This window comes from Chaetodon trifascialis, chromosome 19 (assembly GCF_039877785.1).
Source record: "Chaetodon trifascialis isolate fChaTrf1 chromosome 19, fChaTrf1.hap1, whole genome shotgun sequence".
Taxonomy (NCBI): domain Eukaryota; kingdom Metazoa; phylum Chordata; class Actinopteri; order Chaetodontiformes; family Chaetodontidae; genus Chaetodon; species Chaetodon trifascialis.
The window spans coordinates 5,490,086-5,513,673 of record NC_092074.1 but is presented as its reverse complement, the minus strand read 5'-3'; the positions used below and the strand labels follow the sequence as shown (position 1 = coordinate 5,513,673).

Here is a 23,588-nt window from a genome sequence, read left to right as displayed (position 1 = left end):
TGTTTACAAGCATGAGCAAAGCTACAAATGAACATTTCGTATTTGTTATGTTTTTTTTTCCTTTTTTTTTTTAACTTGTAGTGCCTTAAATCATGCAGAATAATTTTGGAATGTTAATTGGTGTAACACAGTAATATATGGAAATTCTGACCTCCACTTATGACATCATGATCAAGAACTGATAGAGGAAATAAATGCACTATGAATCCATAGGTGAGGTCAAGTTCTAAGTACCGTAATTTCTGGACTATAAACCGCTACTTTTTTTACACGCTTTGAACCCTGCAGCTTAAACAATGAAGCGGCTATTCTATAGAGGGGGCGCTCTAGCAGGAAACGCAAGAGCAAGACAGACGGATGGAGGAGATAATGCACCGAGGAAAACGCTAGTTTGATTGTGTTTTCTGGTAGGCTAACAGGCTACAGCTGCTAGGCTGGTTATGTTTTTTTAACCAGCCGTGTTCCTGCATGTTTGCTGTGATTTAACTGCCGTGTTACTGCACGTTTGCTGTCGTTTTACTGCTGTGCTACGGCTGTATTACTGCCTTGTTACAGACACTGTTTGGAAAAAAACATTTTTTTACAGTAATTTTTTTACGGTAATTAAAATTTTTTAAAAATCCTACTGTGTGCCATCTTTCTGTGTAAATACCTCATGCTACAACGTGGGCACCTGCAGGTTATAGACAGGTGTGGCCTATATATGTACACATCTTTTTTTCTTTCTAAATTTAGTTGGTGCGGCTTATATTCAGGTGCGCTTAATAGTCCGGAAAATACGGTAATATATTTTAATATAAAATTCAACTTTCTTTCAGTCCTCTTCTGTGACTCTACTAAAGACCAATGCAGATGTCAATGTTTCTTCCCCGACCTAGTGTGGTGCAGTTATGGTGCTTAACCAATCAATGGCCAGCAAACTGGAACAGTGTTGTTTAAAACAGCTGATATAAGGTCATTCATAAGATAATGCTCTGTGACAGTGCCTACTTAATCCCTTTTTATCGATAAAACAATACCTGTAACAGCTGTAAAAGGCAGCGTTGTAACTATAGGAGTGGCCGTAGTTGCCCTAGTTGTTGAAAGGGTGCTGGTAGTGGTGGTGGAGATAGTGGTAGTTACTCTGGTAGTGGTCGTGGTGGGGACAGTGGTAGTGGTGCTTGTTGTGGGGATAGTGGTAGCAACTCTCGTAGTGCTTGGGGTGGGGACAGTGGTGATAACTTTGGCTGCTGTCGTGGTGGGGTTGGTGGTGGTAACTCTCATAGTGCTTAAGGTGGGGACGGTGGTGATAACTTTGGCTGCAGTTGTGGTGGGGATAGCGGTGGCAACTCTCATAGTGCTTGTGGCGGGGATGGTGGTGGTGACTCTCGTAGTGCTTGAGGTGGGGACAGTGGTGATAACTTTGGCAGCAGCCGTGGTGGGGATAGTGGTGGTAACTCTTGTAGTGCTCGAGGTGGGGATGGTGGTGATAACTCTCATAGTGCCCGAGGTGGGGATGGTGGTGGTAACTCTTGTAGTGCTCGAGGTGGGGGTGGTGGTGGTAACTCTTGTAGTGCTCGAGGTGGGGGTGGCGGTGGTGACTCTGGTAGTGCTCGCATTGGAGACAGTGATGATTACTCTGGCAGTGGTTGTGGTGGGGATATTGGTAGTAGTGATAACTGTTGTGAGGGGTGCGGATGAACCTGGGATAGAGGTAACCTCTGATGTTGCAGAGCTAGCTGTGGTATGCTGGCTGGTCATACTAGTAGCTGAAAGTTTAAAAGTTAAAAGTACATAACAATTACTTAAGATGTCCTGAAATATATGGTGCAGAGAATTTACAGTTTCTAAATGCCACAAGTCACAGTAATGGGTTTTGTTATGACATTCATATTTCACATAACCTTAATTTCATCAATAATTGTCCAAATATAACACTACTTGTACACTAATTGTTACACTACTTTTACTACATAAAAGTAGTGTAACAATTGTTTTGAAGCTTGCTGTTGTAGCACTAGCACTGTGATGAGAATATATTGAAATTTTAGTGTACAAGTAATGCCTTTCAAGTTGAAATTAATTGCTGAACAGTTTAAAACAAATTTCGAGAAGGGAAGGGTTATCCCACAACTGATCTCTTAATACCTACTGGTAACAACAGTTTTTGCTGGAGTTGGGTGTGTTGTCACAATAAGCGCTGAATTTTTTTTAAAAAACATTTTATACGATCACAATTATTTTTTCCAACACTTACTTGTTACAATTGCTGTTGGTGTTGTTGTGCTAACATCTATTGCACCAACTGTTGTTGAATCTGGAAAGATAAATTTATAATTATGTTTGGTGAAGTAAAAGATTAAATCCTTTAAGTGAAAGTAAATTATAGAAAAGTTTTAAGTATTTTTAAGCATTCACTTCACACACGAGCGCTGTAGCAACTATTGTAATCTGGGAAAGAAAAAATACAATTGTGCATTTTAATTGAGAGATTGAGAAAAATGACTAAATTGTTTTTCTTGTATTAAATGTTGGTGTAGTTGTCGGTATGTGTAATGTAGTGCTCTGATATGTTGCAGCATGAGGTGTTAAGTCTGCAGAGACCATTTTGTGATCGTGCAGTATTGCATCATTCAAACCCAAATAGTCTATTGTAAGGTTTTGTACTACATTTAAGTGAATAAAAAAACTGACATTAAAAAACAAAAATAGGATGTTATCAACAGAAATGCAACTTCATCGCTTATTACTTGAAAACTCATGGGTAACTGCAGTTGTAGTTGAAGTTAAGGGTGTTACAGTGGTTTGATGTGTTGTGGCTATTGATGTTGAATCTGCATGAACAATTTTACATCCATCAATTACAACCATAAAGTTACTGATAAAACTATAAGCCAAAATTATTCAAGCCTTACTAGAAGTTTTACTGCATATTAAGAAGTATATCATGAATAATTATTCAAGCCATTATTCAAGACCATACCTTAGCAATTCTTTTGAAGCACTTACTTGTTACGACTGTTGTTGGTGTTGTGGTAACTGTTGTTGTGTTCACACCTGGAGTAGCAACTGTTGGTGAATCTGACAAAATCATTTATTTATTTATTTATTTATTACTATATGTACTGTATGTTAAACTGAAACATGAGATCAACTTGATTAAGACAATAACTGTCTTCTTATAACAAGGAAGGAAATTATTCTCAAGCTCTCATATGTTGGTGACAGTAATCATTTTAAAACCCTATAGCAGTGCAGGAAAAAATACCCTAAAACACCTATCCAAGGCAAACCCAAGGTAATCATAGCTTTTCTTGAACCATTTGTACATGCATGGTTTTGGTCTCTTTTGAAAGGTAACACTCTGAACGTTTATCCCCATCAGTCAGAATCACTGTAATCACTGTTTTTTTTCTGCCTAAATGTTTTTTTGAAAATAGATGGTTGCAGATGACTATATCTGGGACTTATTAGCTGGAAAACACAATTGGTCCACAGCATGAAGCCTTACCCTAGTCCAAGTTCAATAAAGACTGACAATACCACAGAGACTGAATAGTTTCATGTTAGTTTAGCTTAGTTATCACTTAATTATCACTGAAATCCTTGATATGAGGTGACTGGAACTGTAAATGATCCACTGATGTGGCATATCGACCTATTCAGAATTTCATTGGCTATTTGAAGTGTCAGTCATCCACAAACTTGCAATTGGCTCAGTCTACACAGTCTGTATAGCTCAGACTGTTATTGGCTTCTCTGGTTGCAAAGCTTCATATGACAGATCATGATTGGTCAAGTGAGGTGTCATTTGAAACCTGAGATTCAATTTGTTTATACTTTTCTTATATTTTCACACTGTACAAATAATTTAGAAAGACTTACTTGTTACAGTTGCTGTTGATGTTGCAGCTGCTGCAGTGCTCATATCTGTTGTAGAAACAGGTGTTGAATCTGGGAAAATCCCAGGTCAAATCCCTTACTTCTAAAAATGTACTCATAACTAGTTCGTGGAATTATGGGTGTTGCATTTTTTGATTGTACACAGTTGTTGAAACTAAAAAGCTAAATTATTCAAGCCCAGATTACTATCTGTAATCTTCACTCCATTTTCATGAATATGAATTAAAGAAATGGTCAAAGAAACACTAACCAGAGAAGTGTCATCCCATCCCTTATATCTACAAACTCACTGGTAACTACAGCTGTTCAAGGGTGCTGTAGTGTTCATGTTGTGGCGATAGGTGTCAAATCTACAAAAATCATTTTATCTTTGTTATTACTAATAATTTTATATGATTCATATTATTCTTAAGCACTTACTTGTTGCACTTGCTGTAGGCGTTAAATCTAAAAAAAAATGACAACAGTCCATATTAAACTGAAAAATCAGCCTTTCAAGTCATGAGTAATTGCTGTATCGAGTCACTCAAATATTAAGCAGGAGTGTCAGACATCCGTTAAATGTCAAATCTTACTGCTGACTGCTGTTGGTTTGACATTTCTTAAACTGTGGGTGTTGCAGTGCTCAGATTTGTTTTAACAAAGGGGGCTGAGTCTACAAAGTTTGATAATTATTTGGCACTATATGATCAGCTGTAAATTAAAGCAACTTGGGAGCCAGTTGCTTTAATTCAAAGCACCTTCTCCCCTCCCTCCTTCCAAGTTGCGCCACTGGGTGGGACTGAGATGAGAAGGGGGAGTAGATGCGCCGGCAGCGCAGTGCACGAAAATACCAAAGTCTGCGCCGCCACGCCCCATCGGCAAAGCGGACCTGACTTTGGCAGCAGAATCGAAAATAGAGCCTATAGTGTTCACATCTGTTGAACCAGTAAGTTCTGAATGTGTAGAGATCATTCCAGCTGACTCACTGTGATTTTTCTACTACATTTCTGTGCTTTAACAATCATTTTGTGAATACTTACTTGTAACTGCTGTAGGTGTTGGTGCACTCGTTGTAGTGTCCACATCTGTTGTAGCAACAGCTGTCGAATCTGAGCGGAAATGTTTGCAGCTATAGTTAACTTTTTGAAATTGTGGGTGTTGCAGTGCTCAGTTTTATTTTAACAAAGGGGGTTGAGTCTACAAAGTTTGATCATTATTTGATATTATATGATCAGCTGTTCTTGCCTTTACAACATGTGTTTGGATACAATTCCAGGTCATTTGCTCTAAAGTCCAGCAAGTGCTTTAATTCAAAGGACTGACTCCCAAGATTCAATCAAGAAGTTGTGGAACAGTTTTTTAAAACTTACTTGGCACAAATGTTGTTGGTGTTGCAGCTGTTGTAGCAACAGGTGTAGAATCTGGGAAAGAATATTTTAAAAGATTAATACTCATAATCATGTAAAGACTCATGACACTGTCAGACTAATGTTTTGTCTTTTTGATTTGTTCATCGCTCATGTCTGAGAAACTTACTGTTAACTGCATTTGTTGGTGTAGCTGTGGGTGTAGTAATGTTGAGCATTGAATCTAAAATGTAGAACATTTACTTTCAGTTTAGCTCAGTGCATGTAGTTTTGTGGTAGAGCTTCTAAAAATATGATGAATATTATTCTTAAGCACTTACTTGTTGCAGTCGGTGTTGGTATTGCAGCTGTTGTAGTCATCAGATCTGTTGGAGCAACAGGTGTTGAATCTGTAAAAAAAAAAAAATATATGCAAGGTAACGTCCTTAATGTGAAGACAAAATCACAGAAATATTCAAGCAAAGTTAACCAGGGGAATGTAATCCTTTATCTTTAAAAACATACTGGTAACTGCAGCTGTTAGTGAAGTTAAGGGTCCTGTAGTGTTTATATCTGTTGTAGAAGCAGGTGTTGAATCTGCAAAGACCATTTCACAAACATATGTTAATGTTGACAGTAGCAAACATGATTTATACTCAGATCATTTACTGTAAATTTTAGTTTACTACTTTTAAACCAAAATTAGCACATATATGTTGTTTTCTAAGGTCCAAAAACAGGCAATTGACTCCTTTGCTGTTGCCAGTAGAACAGTTTGCCTTTCTGTGTTTGTTCTTGTGTCACATTCAATGTCACAAATGCAGCAGCCATTTATAATTATGTATTATTGACGACAATAAAAACAGCCTTTCAATATATTCAGTTATTTCTAACCTTTATTTTGTGGCAATTAGCTGCTAAAGGCAGGGCTAACTCGAAAGGCTTTACATGCTGCTTGGCAGCTTGTGAATTCTGTCCAAGGAATCAATAAAGATGTTAATCTATCATTAGCTTTATTTGTTATTTGGTAATTTTGCATCATTAGTATGAATGTGCAAAGAACCTTAAGGGATCAAATAAATGTATTAAGAAGTAAAAAGTACAGTATTTGCTTCTGAAATGTCAAGTATGAAAGTAGAAGAAGATGGACTCAAACTACCTCAGAATTACACTATGTACCGCTGTTGGCTCCTTAGAACACGGAAGGACACTAACTGTTCTTTGTGGAGTTGCATGTGTTGTAGTGTTCACATCTGTTGAACCAGTAAGTTCTGAATGTGTAGAGATCATTCCAGCTGACGCACTTTTTTCTACTACATTTCTGTGCTTTAACGATCATTTTGTGAATACTTACTTGTAACTGCTGTAGGTGTTGGTGCACTCGTTGTAGTGTCCACATCTGTTGTAGCAACAGCTGTCGAATCTGAGCGGAAATGTTTGCAGCTATAGTTAACTTTTTGAAATTGTGGGTGTTGCAGTGCTCAGTTTTATTTTAACAAAGGGGGTTGAGTCTACAAAGTTTGATCATTATTTGATATTATATGATCAGCTGTTCTTGCCTTTACAACATGTGTTTGGATACAATTCCAGGTCATTTGCTCTAAAGTCCAGCAAGTGCTTTAATTCAAAGGACTGACTCCCAAGATTCAATCAAGAAGTTGTGGAACAGTTTTTTAAAACTTACTTGGCACAAATGTTGTTGGTGTTGCAGCTGTTGTAGCAACAGGTGTAGAATCTGGGAAAGAATATTTTAAAAGATTAATACTCATAATCATGTAAAGACTCATGACACTGTCAGACTAATGTTTTGTCTTTTTGATTTGTTCATCGCTCATGTCTGAGAAACTTACTGTTAACTGCATTTGTTGGTGTAGCTGTGGGTGTAGTAATGTTGAGCATTGAATCTAAAATGTAGAACATTTACTTTCAGTTTAGCTCAGTGCATGTAGTTTTGTGGTAGAGCTTCTAAAAATATGATGAATATTATTCTTAAGCACTTACTTGTTGCAGTCGGTGTTGGTATTGCAGCTGTTGTAGTCATCAGATCTGTTGGAGCAACAGGTGTTGAATCTGTAAAAAAAAAAAAATATATGCAAGGTAACGTCCTTAATGTGAAGACAAAATCACAGAAATATTCAAGCAAAGTTAACCAGGGGAATGTAATCCTTTATCTTTAAAAACATACTGGTAACTGCAGCTGTTAGTGAAGTTAAGGGTCCTGTAGTGTTTATATCTGTTGTAGAAGCAGGTGTTGAATCTGCAAAGACCATTTCACAAACATATGTTAATGTTGACAGTAGCAAACATGATTTATACTCAGATCATTTACTGTAAATTTTAGTTTACTACTTTTAAACCAAAATTAGCACATATATGTTGTTTTCTAAGGTCCAAAAACAGGCAATTGACTCCTTTGCTGTTGCCAGTAGAACAGTTTGCCTTTCTGTGTTTGTTCTTGTGTCACATTCAATGTCACAAATGCAGCAGCCATTTATAATTATGTATTATTGACGACAATAAAAACAGCCTTTCAATATATTCAGTTATTTCTAACCTTTATTTTGTGGCAATTAGCTGCTAAAGGCAGGGCTAACTCGAAAGGCTTTACATGCTGCTTGGCAGCTTGTGAATTCTGTCCAAGGAATCAATAAAGATGTTAATCTATCATTAGCTTTATTTGTTATTTGGTAATTTTGCATCATTAGTATGAATGTGCAAAGAACCTTAAGGGATCAAATAAATGTATTAAGAAGTAAAAAGTACAGTATTTGCTTCTGAAATGTCAAGTATGAAAGTAGAAGAAGATGGACTCAAACTACCTCAGAATTACACTATGTACCGCTGTTGGCTCCTTAGAACACGGAAGGACACTAACTGTTCTTTGTGGAGTTGCATGTGTTGTAGTGTTCACATCTGTTGAACCAGTAAGTTCTGAATGTGTAGAGATCATTCCAGCTGACGCACTTTTTTCTACTACATTTCTGTGCTTTAACGATCATTTTGTGAATACTTACTTGTAACTGCTGTAGGTGTTGGTGCACTCGTTGTAGTGTCCACATCTGTTGTAGCAACAGCTGTCGAATCTGAGCAGAAATGTTTGCAGCTATAGTTAACTTTTTGAAATTGTGGGTGTTGCAGTGCTCAGATTTATTTTAACAAAGGGGGTTGAGTCTATAAAGTTTGATCATTATTTGATATTATATGATCAGCTGTTCTTGCCTTTACAACATGTGTTAGGTTAAGCGCTTTAATTCAAGCAAGATTCAATCAAGAAGTTGTGGAACAGTTTTTTAAAACTTACTTGGCAGAAATGTTGGTGTTGCAGCTGTTGTAGTGCTCATATCTGTTGTAGTAACAGGTGTTGAATCTGGAAATAATAATCATTATTAATTATCCTGCAAAGATTTCTAGCTTTCATTCATGTCTGAGAAACTTACTGGTAACTGCAGTTGTTTGTGTAGCTGTGGGTGTAGTAATGTTGAGTGTTGAATTTAGCTGTTTTTAACTTATTACTTTTTACAGTGGTGGCTGAAGTGCAGTGTCATGTCAGGCTGTTATGTCTGTAAAGATGACTTTATAGTTGCCTGTTTTTGATGACTACAAAGTAAAAACTGAACCCTGGTGATATTATGCGAGAATCCATATCTATATTTTTCTTATCTTTTTTAATTTAGAGTGAAATATTTTGTTTATTGTAGATAACTAACCTATCCTCTTCTTTTAAAATACTTACTTGTCACAATTGTTGGTGTTGTTGTAGCTGATGTTGAGCTGGTGTTTCGATCTGTTGTCGGGACAGGTGATGAGTCTAAAGAGAACATTTTACAGTTATTTCTGTGTCTCTCCTTCAAATTAAGATAATTTCTGGAAATTTTCAAAAAAAAGTTTCCTATTCATAAATATGTACTGGTGACAGTTTGTGGTGTAGTTGTCTGTGTTGTAGTGCTTCGATCTGTTGTAGAAACAGGTGTTGTATCTGTAAATAACATCAGTGTTGATTCAAAATTATTCAAACTTAGATCATTCACAGTAATGATTTAGCATTTTTACTGTACACCTATTACACATGACTGTAAAAACTTAAAATCACTCCACTTATATAAAGAAATAACACTGTTGTAATCACACTTATATGTTACATCTCTCACAGGTGTTGTTGCAGCTGTAGCAGTGTTCAAATCTGTTGTAGAAACAGGTGTGGAAGCTAAATGGAATATTTCAAGTTATTTATTTTCTACGAGTAATGAGGTAAAGCTCATAACACACACATTTCACCCAGACCTGTTGTTAAACCAAGGCTGTCACAGGACTTACTGGTGGCGACAGCTGGTGTTGTAGTGTTGAGGTCTGTTGTGCCAGCAGGTGTTGTATCTAAAAAGAACATTTGAACAATAGAATGCAAAATCAGACAAGCCCAAATGACTCACTATGAGGTTTTAGCACTTTGATGGCACAAGTTGTGCACAAAACGCTCATTCATAATAATATACAAGAAGAGCGTTATTCTACAGCACCTGTGGCAGTTGATGGTGTTGTTGTCACTACTGTAGTGTTTACATGTGTTGTAACAGCAGGTACAGAATCTGAAAAGAACATTTTAGATATCACATAAACTGAAAAGCTAAATCCTTCGTAGTTATTGGTGTTGTAGCATTTAGATGCTGTGTGGCAGAGGCAGTGATTGAATCTACAAGGGTCATTATGCAATAACTTACACATTTGAATTGACAGTAAAACAATATAAATGTTATGTGTGTCAGTCGATCTATTTTTTAGCATTTTATTTGCGTCCATGTTACATATGATCTGCATTAGCCACAAATGCTCATTGGCAGTGTTGATATGCTTTTCATATGGCACTGCTAAAAGGTAAAAGAGAAGAGCAGTGGAATTTGGATGCTGAGGTCTGTTGTAGCATTGAGTACTCAATCTCAAATGATCATTAGAGTAAAAATAAAACTAATTTTATTCCACAATCACCTATAATATGTTGGAAATCCTTTTGTTTGATGGTGTGGTACTGACACAAGAAGGGAGGTAAACAATATACATGCCATGTTTGACAGGTGTTGTGTCTATTATGACATTCTAGCTTCAGATGTTGAAAATAAAAAGTAAAGTTTTCAGATGCAGATGAAGGAGTAAAAATTGTACCAAAATCAAAGTTTTTAGGCAAATATAGAGAACAACAGAGAAAATTGGGGTGTTTAGATATGTACTATTATTGTAGGTGGTGAGTCTGTATAATTATGTGTAAATAAGTGTAATTCTAAGATTTTTTAACAAGAAACTGTATGTATAATACATACATAAAAATGTATTATGAAATATAAATCAAGCAAAAATGATATCCTATGATAGATATTTAACTCATGGCCTTATTTTAAAGAAGTGACTTGTAAGAAATGTTGTTGCAGCTGGTGTGAAATCTCAAAGGAGTCGTAGCAACAGATGTTGAATCTAAAAAGACCATTTTGAAATTATCTATAATCATTCAATCAATCCTTATATGTAAATACTTACTGGTCACTAGGGTTGTGGGTGTTGTTGTGTACAGGACTGCCGTATGAACAGGTGTTGTGTCTGAAAGGACAACTTATGATCATGTGTTATTACTGACATCATATGACACGTGAAACACTCACTGTAAGGCTTAACAAGCTTGTAACATTTGTGAATGGTGCACACAGCCATGCCATTGCATTCCACTATTTCCAATGCCATGCATGGGAGACGGTGACACTAATATAGACATAAAATATGACAGTGATATCTTTTAGTTTAGTTTAGAAGTTTAACCCTTGTGATTGATTGGTTGCAGCAAAACCTAAGTGAGGAAGCAAAGTGAAATTCAGCATTCAGTGTCAAATATATGAGATGACTAATACATACCAGTTATGACAGTTGGGGTTGTTGTTAAGAGTGTGGTGGTCCATGTTGTTGCAGTGTCTGTGATTTTAAAAAGGCAAAAAATACCAAGAAAACATGACACCAAGAACAGCAGCAAAACTTCACATCACATTTTAGAAACTCAATAAAGCAGAGTGACAGGTTGAATAAAGAAGGAAAGAACTCTACACTGTGTGTGGTATAAAATAAATACTTTATACACTGGATTTTCATACCATTTGGAGGAGTTGGTGATGGGCAAATGAAGAGATCTGTGTGAAAAAACAAACAGTGTTTTGGAAAGGTCATAAAACAAACAGGAAGTGCTCATATCTTCCAAGATGGAGCCGCGGACAGCTGCCTCAGTGTGTTGGTGCGCATTGTTTTGTTTTGTGTGTTAAATCTGGTTTTTGCGGAGCTCTTTCACCAGAGATGAGCTCATGAACATCAGGGGAGCAACACCAGAGGATTTATTTTTACCAAATTTCTGCTCCCAACAGTGGAAATTTTGGACATCCTGGTCAAAGGTGCGCTCACCTTTGCTCACGCAGTGAAACGCCGGAGGAGAGGAAGACTGGCCAGCGCGGACTATGCACAGTGTTACCAGGAATATTTCTCTCTAATGTGCGTTCGCTGCCCAACAAACTGGAGGAACTGCTACTGCTTTTGGGTAGAAACAGGAACTTTTCTTCATGAAGATGTGGCTCTGTGGATTAATTCCGGACTCTGCGCTGCAGCTGGCTGGCTTCCAACTGTACCGCGTGGACAGAGACACGGAACTTTCCGGCAAAACGTAAGGTGGAGGAATCTGTTTCTACATCAACAGTGGTTGGTGTAATGACGTGACAGTGATCCAGCAGCACTGTTCTCCTGACCTGCAATCTTTTACCATTAACTGTAAGCCCTTTTATTCACCCCGTGAGTTCGCTTCATTCATTCTGGTCTGCGTTTACATCCCGCTGCAGGCCAACTTGCAGGACGCACAGTGCGTGCTTGCCAACCAGATACTGCGTGTGGAGTGGACCAACCCGGAGTCTTTAGTTATTGTCCTTGGTGACTTTAACAAAGGTAACCTCACTCACGAACTCCCTAAATACAGACAGTTTATTAAATGCCCAAGGAGAGGAGAGGAGAATATTCTGGATCACTGTTACACCACTGTCAGGCATGCTTATCACACCGTGCCCTGTGCTGCACTGGGCCACTCTGACCACATCATGGTCCACCTGATTCCGGCGTACAGGCAGAAACTAAAGCTCTGCAAACCTATAGTGAGGACATCAAGGAAGTGGACCAGCGAGGCTGTGGAGGATCTCCAGGCGTGTTTGGACTCTACTGACTGGGATGTGTTCAGGACACGGAGGCTGTGACGTTCTACATCAGCTTCTGTGAGGGCTGCTGTGTTCCATCATGCACCAGGGTGAGTTACAACAATGACAAACCCTGGTTCACAGCCAAACTCAGACAACTAAGGCTGGCAAAGGAAGAGGCCTTCAGGAGTGGGGACAAAGACAGATACAAAGAGGCGAGGTGCAAGTTTAGCAAGGCGGTAAAAGAGGCCAAACGACTGTACTCTGAGAAGCTCCAACACCACTTCTCAGCTAACGACTCTGCGTCTGTCTGGAAAGGGCTCAGGCAGCTCACCAACTACAAGCCTAAAGCCCCCGACTCCATCAACGATCGACGCCTAGCCAACAACCTGAACGAGTTCTACTGCCGCTTTGAAAGACAAAGGGACAGTCCAGCAACCATCCCCCATGACACCTCCCAACAGCTCCAGCTCCAGTCACCTCCACCAATGCCCACCTTAAAGGACCTCCCCTCCCCCTCCCCACGCACCTCAGTGATGACTCTTTCCATTCATGAGAGGGACGTCAACAAACTCTTCAGGAGACAGGACCCCCCGGAAAGCAGCTGGACCGGATTCTGTCTCCCCATCTGCCTTGAAGCACTGTGGTGATCAGCTGTCTCCAGTGTTCACAGACATTTTTAACACCTCACTGGATACATGTCACATGCCAGCCTGCTTCAAGTCTTCAACCATCATCCCTGTTCCCAAGAAGCCAAGGACCACAGGACTTAATGACTTCAGACCCGTTGGCCTGACCTCTGTGGTCATGAAGTCCTTTGTGCTCTCACACCTCAAAGACATCACCGACCCTCTCCTGGACCCCCTGCAGTTTGCCTACAGAGCCAACAGGTCTGTAGACGATGCAGTCAACTTGGCCCTCCACTTCATCCTCCAGCACCTGGACTCCAGGAACCTATGCTAGGATCATGTTTTTGGATTTCAGCTCTGCTTTTAACACCATCATCCCAACTCTGCTTCAGGAGAAGCTCTCCCAGCTGAGCGTGCCTGACTCCTCCTGCAGGTGGATTACAGACTTCCTGTCTGACAGGAAACAATGTGTGAAGCTGGGGAAACACGTCTCCGACGCAAAGACCATCAGTACCGGGTCCCCTCAGGGCTGCATTCTTTCTCCTCTTCTCCCTGTACACTAACAGCTGCACCTCCAGTCACCAGTCTGTCAAGCTCCTGAAGTTTGCGGACGACACCACCCTCATTGGACTCATCTCTGATGGCGACAAGTCCGCCTACAGGTGGGAGGTTGACCATCTGGTAACCTGGTGCAACCAGAACAACCTAGAGCTCAGCACTCTAAAGACAGTGGAGATGGTTGTGGACTACAGGAAGAACTCAGCCTCACCTGTCCCCATCACCCTCTGTGACTCCACTATTGACACTGTGGAGTCTTTCCGCTTCCTGGGAATTATCATCCCCCCAGGACCTCAAGTGGGAGCACAGCAGAGGATGTACTTTCTACGGCAGCTGAAGAAATTCAGTCTGCCAAAGACAATGATGGTGCACTTCTACACTGTCATTGAGTCCATCCTCTCTTCCTCCATCACCATCTGGTACGCTGCTGCCACCGCCAAGGACAAGGGCAGACTGCAGCGTGTCATTGGGTCTGCAGAGAAGGTGATCGGCTGCAATCTCCCATCTCTTCAGGACCTGTACGCCTCCAGGACCCTGAGGCGTGCAGGAAAGATTGTGGCTGATCCCTCCCACCCCGGACACAAACTCTTTGAGACACTCCCCTCTGGCAGGAGGCTGCGGTCCATCAGGACCAAAACCTCACGCCACAAGAAAAGTTTTTTCCCGTCTGCTGTCAGCCTTATCAACAAGGCCCGGAACCCCCCCGACACTCTTCACATGTCACGTCTGCCTCTACTTGTCACATTGACATTGCCATAACCCTATGCATTACATTAACGTTCTGTTTGGACTTCCTTTTGAAAAAAACAGACTGTGCTTCTGGGAAAAAACACTCTTGTGTACATATATTTATATTGTTATATTTTTAACTTTTTTTATTAGCTTCTTTTTAATAGATATGTCATGCACCAAACTCACCAAAGCAAATTCCTCTTATGTGTAAAATCATACTTGGCAATAAAGCTTTCTGATTCTGATTCTGATTCTGATCTTGAATGGAGCTGGGGAATGAAAGTAATTCAAGAGGCTCTCAGCTCCTACCTGATGGTGTCTGGCAGTAAGACCCATCCGGAGGGATGGCATTGATGCAGCCACAAGTATTGTCGATTATGTTACCACATGTACCAAAAGTGGAACACATATGGCAAGGCCAGCGGTACTGGTCTTCACATCTGCACTGGTATGTTGTACCATTTGGGTAACAAACTACAGAGAAAATGACATTGAAACAGCCATAAAATGTAAGATTGTTGGCATAATTTGAAATGATTTCTGGAGCATCATAATAATCCATTCTGTGGGTCTGTTACTGTTACCTGTGGAAATATTGATGTCAGAGATTTGTGTGTTGTTGTCGATGCTGATTGGATAACTGATGTTGCTCAGAATGATCCTCAGTTGATTTATTACTGCTACATCAGAGATGTTCAACTCGACAGAAATCAGGTATTCATAAAGAACTGGAGGAGCTGTGATGAGAGAATCCAAAAGAGATATATACATCAACACATGCAGTCAGTACTGTGCTTATCTTTTTTGTGTTTTCACGAATGAAATGTTGTCTTGTCAGTCTTACTGGTTGGTGAAGGAGTTGTTATGTGAGGACAGCCTGTAAAGTCTGTAAGCAGGAAGAGAGAGAGGAGCAGCTGCTGAATAAACAGTCACCACTGCACTTCAAAGCTACACACTGCAGTGGGTTGCTGTTGTTGTGAGTTTTCAACAGCAGATGGCACTGTTTCCATCTTTTGACAACTCCACAGCCAGGAATAACAAAGAGAGACACAGGTGAAAAAGTGGCTTAGGGAAGGCAGTTATGCAGGTTTTCAAAGCTTCAGTGGGTTATGCTGCAAATGTTTGGAGCATGGTTATCAAGATGACAGTCTGTCGAACTGTCGATCAAGGCAGGCTAGAAAAGTAGCTCCTCTGAATGTAACGTTCAAATATTGTAAGGCCCAAAACACCACCTTCAACAACAGAGAAATACTCCATGATACCAAATTGAACCACCTGTAAGCTTGACATGAGATTAAATGGATGGATCTTAATAGAGCCTGTTTTTCTTCTTCATGCTTCACCAAATTTAGCAGAAGTTTGATTCTCTTTAAAAGTCTGTTTTCATTTTCCTTGAAGTTTGTTTTAATAACGGTAATTCAGTTGAGACATATCCTCAAACCTTAATTTAGGTGTCATTCAAAGTGTTTATTATTTTAGTTTTAAGCAAAGGGTTTGTCCAGTGAGGCACCTGACCTATTGTCTTGAGTGAATTACAGTACTACAAACCAACTCACTGTGCTGATCAGCAGACTTGCAATACTGTCTGTCAGGAGGAATGGCATTGATGCATCCACATGTGTCACCGGTGATGTTGTCACAGGGTCCATACAGGAAACACTGGTCACATGACCAACGATACTGATCCTCACATCTGCACTGGAAACCACCACTGCTCGGAAAGCAAACTGGAGATGGAAGATGAGTTTCATCTGACTTCACTTTTACAACCCCATTTCCAAAAAATTTTGGACACTGTGTAAAACGTAGATAGAAATAGAATGTGATGATTTACAAAACACTGAAACTCCATAAGTAATTGAGAACAGCACAAAGGTGACATATCAAATGTTGAATTTGATGTGTGCACCATGTTTTAGAAAAGTTGGGACAGTGGCAACAAAAGACTGGAAAAGCTAAAAGCAAACAGCTTGTGGAACAACTCACAGTTAATTAGGTGAACTGACAACAGATGAGTCACAAGATTGGGGATTAAAAAAAGAAAGCCTTCCACAGAGGCTGACCCTACGTTTACACGTAGCAGGGTATTTTGGAAAACGGATGTTTTTGCCCCTCCATTTTCAAAAATAACATCGTGCACACAACATCGTTTTCAAAAATGTTGCCATTTACATGAACCCGGATAAATATGCCATCAAGCACATCATAACTATGCCAAACCTATGGGCGCGAGTATAAACATAGGTCGCTCACATGACGTTAAGTATTTTCAGTCGCATAAAACGGCGTTTAACCCTGTTTACATGCCAACACATAACTGGTGTTTTCAGAAATCTCCACTTTGGCCAGAGTTTTTAAAAATGATCGTTTTCATAAAAAACTCTGCGTGTAAACAAGAGGTCAAACCGCATGAAAACATACGCGTTTTCCCTGAGTGTAAACGTAGGCTGAGTCTGTCTGCAGTAAAGATGAGGAGGGGTTCAAAACTCTGTGAGAAAACAGTGCAGCAATATAAGAATAATGTTTCTCAATGTAGATTTGCAAAGAATTTGGCAATTTCATTGTCTACAGCACATTAATTTCATTCAGAGAATCTAAAGACATTGTTGAAAACCAGTACTGGTGACCTTCAGTCCATCAGACAGCACTACATTGAAAACAGACAGGATTCTGTCGTGGACGTCACTGCATGAACTCAGGAACACTTCAAAAACTTTCGTCTGTGCACACAGTTCATCACTGCATCCACGAATGAAGCGGAAACTCTACCATGTAATGAGGAAACTGCATATAAACCAGATCAGAAATTACCCCCAACTGTTGAAGAGCTGAAATCGTACATCAAGCAAGAATTTGAACATATTCCACTGATAGCAGTCGCTCTCCTCAGTTCCCAAACGCTTACAGAGTGCTGTTAAAAGAAGAAGTGATGAAATAAAGTCCTAAACATGAGCCTGTCCCAACCTTTGAAATGGGCTGCTAGCATCAAATTCCAAATGAAGATATGATTTTCAAAAACAGTGAAATTTCTCAGTTTCAACATTTGAAACTTGTGCCATTTTCAAGTAAATATGGGATTCAATGTTTTGCAAATCATGATGTGTGGTGCCAAATATGTCATGAGTTTTTCAAACTTGGACACATGACAAAGCAGGTGTCATTTTTTAATTTTTTTTTTTTTTTTCAAATGAGACTGTAGCTTTAAAATATCATACTTGAGGGTAAACATGAATTTCACATACCTACTGTATAAAATGTGAATAAAGTAAACCAAGATGAAAGGTGTACCTGTAGAAATATTGATGTCAGAGATTTGTGTGTGGTTGTCGATGGTGATGGGGTAACTGATGTTGCTCAGAATGGTCCTCAGCTGATTTATTAATGCAACATCTAAGATGTTCAACTCGACAGAAGTCAGGTATTCATAAAGAACTGGAGGAGCTGCAGAGGCAGAAAATAAAAGATCAGTCGGACCACTGAACTCAGTTTGATCATGTCCAGAGAAAAGTGTGATAGAAATCAAGTGGATCATATGTAGAAAAGATTCTTCTTCATCTTTTTTTCTTTTTGTATTAAAACCAGCAACATCTTCTCAGCTTTACCTGTTGGTGGTGAAGTTGTCAGAGGACACACTGAAAAGTCTGTAGACAGACACAAAAGTTTGAAAAAAGAAAGGACAAAAAAAAAAAAAGTGAAAATACAGGCACTTTTCAAAAAGACGTATTATTGAGATAATACATAAGCAAAGGAGAATTACATATTCTAAATCAGTTTCAACATTACACCATATAATGTAGACAGTGTTTTAAACACAATAGAAAAACATGAATTTGGGCAGTAAAACTGGGATTGTGCAGCCATACAGTAGTACTCACTTTGATGGTGTATTGACTGACAATACTGCCCGTCAGTGGGAATAGCTTTAATGCACCCACATGTACGGTTTGTATCACCATCACATTTCCCATAGGTGGCACACTTGTCACAAGGCCAAAGGTAGTGATCCTCACAGTGGCACCGGACCTCAGACCCTCCTGGGCTGCAAACTTTTAAAAGGTGAGAGGTTTAAGGCACTTTAAACAACCAATTCTACCCTCTGAGGGTTCAAATATTTGTCCTTACCTGTAGTGATATCAGCAGCTGAGATGTTTATTTGCGTTCTGATTTGGACGGGGAAAGTGATATTTTTCAAGGTGTTTCTCAGTTGAACTGCATCTGTTGTGTTCACCTCTATGACAATCTGGTATTCATAAACAACTGGAGGTACTGTTGGAAAAGATTATTAGAAACAATATTGGTCATTATGTCATGTGATAGAGTACAGTAAGTGACATATGATTTGAGTTTTCTTCATATACTGAATGTAGTCCTGCATCAGGTGTATGTTGAATATTAGGTCTTTAGATCATATTTTTCCCAGTAAATATGGTGTCAATTTATGTGATGTTGTCTGTGTTGCTCAGTCTAACAGGAAAACTGATGTTATCCATAGTGTCCCTTAAGTGCCCTATCAGTACAGTGTCCATGACAGTGATTTCAGCTCTAAATGTGTATTCATACAACAGCTTCTAGTGGGCAAAAAGATGATTATTACAATACTTAAAGGTGCAAATTTCCATAGAATAGAATTAAAGTGTGAAAGTAATAAACTTGAAATAAGTCTCGATCACCTTTCTTTGGCTGGCAGTACGGCCCATCAGAGGGAATACTGTTGATACACCCACACGTGTCATCAGTGATCTCATCACAGGCTCCGTACGTGCTACATTTTCTATATGACCAGACATACTGATCCTCACATCTGCACTGGAAGTTGCTTCCATTTGGGTAGCACACTGAACAACAACAACAACAACAAAACACACATATCAACAAAGAGAGAATAATTAAAGGTGCTATAAGTAGTTTAAATGCATCTACAACCTGCTGACATGCATTTAACACTTGGTTGAGAACTGTGAGTGAAATGAAACTCAGTTATCAGATCAATCATTGATAGGCCACCTGTGTTTGGTCTGTGCAGTCACTGGGCAGGCTAAGGTCTCTTATGCTGCCCATTGACCACAGATTTTATATTGTTTCTTGTTGAACTTTAACATGCTAGCACACAACCTGTGAAGCCCAAGAAGTGCGTTTCTGCTGACATACAGTGCAGTTCAAGTAAGTATTTGGACAGTGCCACATTTTCTATTTTGTTGGCTCTGTACTCCTGCTCACCTTCAGTTCAAACAGTACAATAGGCTCAAGTGCTTCAAAGGTATTTCAACTTGCAGCATGACAATGAACTGGCCATTATTCCTACACTGTTTACCCAGTCTGAAAGTGAATCTCCTCAAAATAAAGGTGAAATCCAGTAACTTAACCTCATGGTGTTTGTTGTAAACATTAACTTAGGCACACCTTAGGCTATTAACATATTAAATGCGGAAGCATGGATGGTCTGTAGTTATTAATCACACATGGATCTAAGTTGGTTGTTGAAAGGTGAAATTAGTGCATGTTTTTGAGAGGCGGGTTAAGGCCCATTTTATACGGACATTGTGAAAACAATGATAGACAAACTTGAACACTTCAAGGTCAACAGAGCAGGTGCATGACGAAGCTGCTGTATCACTTCCTCCAGATATCTGGAGTTAATAGGTGAGAAATTAGACAATAAACCCTTGATTGTGCATTGATGCAAAGGAGACAAGTGGTCTGAGGGATTCTTACAGGACACTGTAATACTATCTTGAGAAATGTTTCAATGAAGAAACTAGTAATGTACACAAAAAAAATCATTAGGAACTGATATGAAGAAATGAATCACTGAGTCAGTTGTGGGGAGAAACAACATGGCACAATAGCATCTGAGGTGTTCAGATCAGATCCTCCATTCTTACCTGTGGTGATGTCAATGTGTGTGATGTTCAGAGTGGGACTCAAGGCCAGGGAAAAGGTGCTGCTGTTCAGCAGGTTCCTCAGGTCGTCCACTGTCTTCAGATCTGTAACATTCAGCTCCACATCTACGGTGTACTCAACCTGAGCCAGCAGTGCTGCAGTAAAAATAAAACATGATTTACAGACAAATGTTCGTCATTAGAATATGAAGTCTGTCAAAAATTCTTTTCACTTAACAAGAAACTAGGTTCAGTTCTTTGGGAGGGTCTTTTGCCGGACACTTCATTGAGCTTGTGATGTAATTTCATACTACATAGTTTTATGTTGTATGTATGTGTTCCACTGTCAATATAAAAAAAATTAAATATGGATTACTGCTTAAACTCACCTGTGGTTGATGAATACAGTTTATTTAATTGAATTGACATTTATTGGATTACACTGAATTAAACCGACACCTCCTCTGCTTGGTCAGTGCTGGTAAATAGCAGAACACGAAATGATGCCTCAGAAGTCTGGAGAGTGGTTGATGCATTAACAGATACCATCAGATATGTAATCACAGGCTCCGTACAAAATGCAGATGTAATATGGCCAAGCAAATTGAAAAGAATAGTATTTACATGCTTTTAACCTTTATAATATATCTGTTGTCAGGTTGTTAAAGAAGGTCAAGAGTTTTGCTGAACCTGTTGGGACGCTAATGTCAGAGATCTTTGTGTCGTTATCTAGTTGTATGGGAAAACTAGAAGCATTCAAAGAGGACCCAAACTGCTTAAATGTTTCTACATTACAAGCATTCACAACAACAGCAATCATGTAACTCCGCAGGCCCAGAAGCACTGTAAAAATTGAAATAAGAAAAAAAAACAATGTGAATTTTGGACAAGAGTTAGATGAGAAGATGGATACTGCACTCATGTCTTTACGTTAAATATGAAACTACATCTATGAGTTAGCTTAGCTTAGCATAAATAGTGGAAATATGAGAAAACTGTTGTTGCTCTGGTGAGAAATTCCCCCTACCAGCACCTTGAAAGCTCATTATTAACATATTGTAAGTGTGGGATCGTAGTGGGCTATTTATTGGCTTAATGCAGTAACATCCTGGAAACTTTGCTGGTTGTCAGTAACCTTGCCACAAGACAAGACTCAAGGCCAGCTGTTTCCCCCTGTGTGTTCCCAGAGTGGTGTCAATCTTCTGAAATAGCTCTCAACAAGAAAGCAAATAAAAAAACCAAAGTGTTAAATTATTCATTTTCATATTATTTTTCAATATTGATGAATCAGACTAACCATTCCTTTTCTCCCTGGCGTGAGGTAGGGAGTGTTGTTCTTCATGGTGCACCTGGAACAACAACAAAAAACTCTCACATATCAGGTTCATATAATTGCTTTGTGTTTATATCCAAACCTATCATTAGGCACGAGTCCCATATTTTCTGTTCATTATCATAAACACAGTGGACCTACCGGTAAAGCCGGACTTGAAAATTCAATGACGTTATCTGTTTCCAAAATAATAAGTGTCACCAGAAGGGCAAAGATGGTCAAGCCATTCTTTGATATTGCCATTCCTTTCAAGAAAGGTAGAGAAGGACAAAGGAAATAAAACAAGAGTTTATTGACAGCTTATTGTTTGTATTGTTGCACAGACAGTGGGTATGGAACTTCTCACATTAGCCATCTGCTACTGAACAGAAGAAAGACAAGGCAATTATTAATGCCAAACTTAATGATTATCTCATCACATCAATGCTGTTCATCTATTTACCAGCTTTGTCATTAAAATTTTTTAGGTGTGACTTTGGGGGACTTGTATCTCATCTCATGTACTCATGTATCTCTCTCTCTCTCTCTTTCTCTCTCTCTCTCTCTCTCTCTCTCTCTCTCTAACTCTGTAATATATGTATATTTGGATCACTTTTTGGAACAGAACTGCTATTGCCAAAAAGAAGAAATTACATTTTCGTACTGTAACTTGCTATCACTGCGCGCACAAGCAATCACTGCACGCGCAAGCACTGGCAATAGTTACTCGTATCACTTAAATCACATTCACAGGCTGTAGCATTAGACATTGTTAGCTGTTGCTTTGTGGCACTTGCTTCTTGAAAGCTCTGTACGAGACTCATATAACAAACATAGTGCTGAGGTTACCACACAGCCTGCTAGTCCAGTCATTTGTCATCACTACAAATGGACACATGAAAGAAGATAGCTAATGCTAGCAAGACACTGTCCTTAGATATGGAGTGTGTGAAAGTTGCCAACGACTCAGCAAGGCTTGAAAACACATGAAGAAAAATGCATGCCAAGAGGGAATAAGTGCAAACATTAGCTAGGGAAGCTAACTAGCACCCACTTTCAAACAAACTTGACAGCACAATGGGTCAAATGTTGAATGTTAGAAAGGGACAGATGTCTTAAATCACTAATAATAGGCCTACATAACGAATACTTGTTGTACAGTTACTTCAAACATTCTTTAATGTGCTCCAGTCAGTGAAGTAACCAGGGTAGTGAACAACATGTCTCCCAGCAATGGCAGCCATTAAATTTAGTAGATAGGGTGGAGAACGCCCACTCCACAAACACTGTGTCCAAAAACAACAACATCAACAACAAAAAACATCAAAGTGAAATTTCATTCACCTGTTTTAGTCTGCTGGGCTAGCAGTAGAGAAAGAAAAAGAAAAAAACGTTAAAAAAAATCTAATCTAAAGATCTAAAAACAAACAAACAAACAAAAAAAAATCAAGACAAATAAAACAAAAACTATCAGCATGGCCTGGTACCATCACCAAGGTACCACTCTGTTATTTGGGTGAACCCAGAAGACACAGACTCTAACCTGTTTGTGCTCCTGACATACATCCAAGTGTGACATAGGTGCTGCATTTTTTACTCAGAATAAACAAAAACCTCATATTGTTTTTCCAGTACACACACCTTTGATGGCTTGTCCCCTTCAAGGTAACTTTAACTGCACTGGATGGAGAAGCTTCCGCATAGTTTTGGCTGTAAGTCAGCAAGAGCCAGTGTTGCTGGATGGCATACGAGCAGAAGATTTCTCATTTTTAAGAGGCCGGAGTTGATACCTGTTCAGAATTAAAAGTGAGTGAGAAATGAATGAAGATACTTAAACATAGATACTACTAAAAAACTAAGGGGAGTGCATTTAATTGTGGTTATTTCCATTTGCAGATGCAATTTCATGTGGATTGGGTTGCTGCCAGGGGTGGGGTATGAAGGTTAATTGTTGTGCATTTGCAACTCGTTATTCCCAAAGTATCTCATGAGACACCGAATCTTCCTGCCATAAAGTCTTTCTAACACCGGGATAATGTTGTGCAGTGGTCACAGTTTGGTTAGGTGCA

General features: G+C 39.2%; 3 protein-coding genes and 1 long non-coding RNA gene across 4 annotated transcripts; all 4 read right to left on the bottom strand.

The window, feature by feature from the left end:
- Window positions 1-653: 653 nt before the first annotated feature.
- On the bottom strand, window positions 654-3,057 carry LOC139348057 (hepatitis A virus cellular receptor 1-like). The gene is made up of 3 exons (XM_070988009.1): window positions 2,989-3,057; window positions 1,020-1,748; window positions 654-673 (listed from the first exon to the last, which is right to left on the bottom strand). Exons 2-3 carry the CDS (start codon window positions 1,738-1,740, stop codon window positions 654-656), a joined length of 741 nt encoding a protein of 246 aa, XP_070844110.1. The 5' UTR covers window positions 1,741-1,748; window positions 2,989-3,057.
- A 1,821-nt stretch (window positions 3,058-4,878) lies between these two features.
- Window positions 4,879-8,277, bottom strand: LOC139348091 (uncharacterized). The gene is made up of 11 exons (XM_070988039.1): window positions 8,225-8,277; window positions 7,396-7,467; window positions 7,212-7,280; window positions 7,061-7,114; window positions 6,895-6,945; window positions 6,565-6,624; window positions 5,736-5,807; window positions 5,552-5,620; window positions 5,401-5,454; window positions 5,235-5,285; window positions 4,879-4,964 (listed from the first exon to the last, which is right to left on the bottom strand). Exons 3-11 carry the CDS (start codon window positions 7,249-7,251, stop codon window positions 4,879-4,881), a joined length of 537 nt encoding a protein of 178 aa, XP_070844140.1. The 5' UTR covers window positions 7,252-7,280; window positions 7,396-7,467; window positions 8,225-8,277.
- A 253-nt stretch (window positions 8,278-8,530) lies between these two features.
- Window positions 8,531-9,184, bottom strand: LOC139348034 (uncharacterized). Its single transcript, XR_011603364.1, has 3 exons — window positions 9,118-9,184; window positions 8,944-9,018; window positions 8,531-8,577 (listed from the first exon to the last, which is right to left on the bottom strand). It is a non-coding gene; the product is annotated as an uncharacterized lncRNA (long non-coding RNA).
- Window positions 9,185-9,234: 50 nt separating this feature from the next.
- Window positions 9,235-23,293, bottom strand: LOC139348090 (uncharacterized). Its single transcript, XM_070988038.1, has 16 exons — window positions 23,161-23,293; window positions 21,682-21,785; window positions 21,505-21,556; window positions 20,211-20,363; window positions 18,999-19,163; window positions 18,451-18,594; window positions 18,204-18,374; window positions 17,931-17,969; window positions 17,617-17,769; window positions 14,638-14,802; window positions 11,336-11,371; window positions 11,103-11,159; window positions 10,734-10,793; window positions 9,525-9,581; window positions 9,359-9,414; window positions 9,235-9,267 (listed from the first exon to the last, which is right to left on the bottom strand). Exons 2-16 carry the CDS (start codon window positions 21,781-21,783, stop codon window positions 9,235-9,237), a joined length of 1,443 nt encoding a protein of 480 aa, XP_070844139.1. The 5' UTR covers window positions 21,784-21,785; window positions 23,161-23,293.
- Window positions 23,294-23,588: the final 295 nt, after the last annotated feature.

What these genes read in the sequence shown, in the direction of transcription:
- LOC139348057 (XM_070988009.1), bottom strand. Translation starts at nt 1,740, where the DNA reads ATGACCAGCCAGCATACCACAGCTAGCTCTGCAACATCAGAGGTTACC. An exon ending in GCCTTTTACAGCTGTTACAG is followed by an intron (nt 674 to 1,019) that starts GTATTGTTTTAT and finishes TATAACCTGCAG; the next exon opens with GTGCCCACGTTGTAGCATGA.
- LOC139348091 (XM_070988039.1), bottom strand. Translation starts at nt 7,251, where the DNA reads ATGACTACAACAGCTGCAATACCAACACCGACTGCAACAA. An exon ending in ACCAACACCGACTGCAACAA is followed by an intron (nt 7,115 to 7,211) that starts GTAAGTGCTTAA and finishes TCTACATTTTAG; the next exon opens with ATTCAATGCTCAACATTACT. An exon ending in ACCAACAAATGCAGTTAACA is followed by an intron (nt 5,286 to 5,400) that starts GTAAGTTTCTCA and finishes ATTCTTTCCCAG; the next exon opens with ATTCTACACCTGTTGCTACA.
- LOC139348090 (XM_070988038.1), bottom strand. Translation starts at nt 21,783, where the DNA reads ATGGCAATATCAAAGAATGGCTTGACCATCTTTGCCCTTCTGGTGACA. An exon ending in ACACATTGACATCACCACAG is followed by an intron (nt 19,164 to 20,210) that starts GTAAGAATGGAG and finishes GTTGTTGTTCAG; the next exon opens with TGTGCTACCCAAATGGAAGC. An exon ending in AACACCAGCTGTCGCCACCA is followed by an intron (nt 9,415 to 9,524) that starts GTAAGTCCTGTG and finishes TATTCCATTTAG; the next exon opens with CTTCCACACCTGTTTCTACA.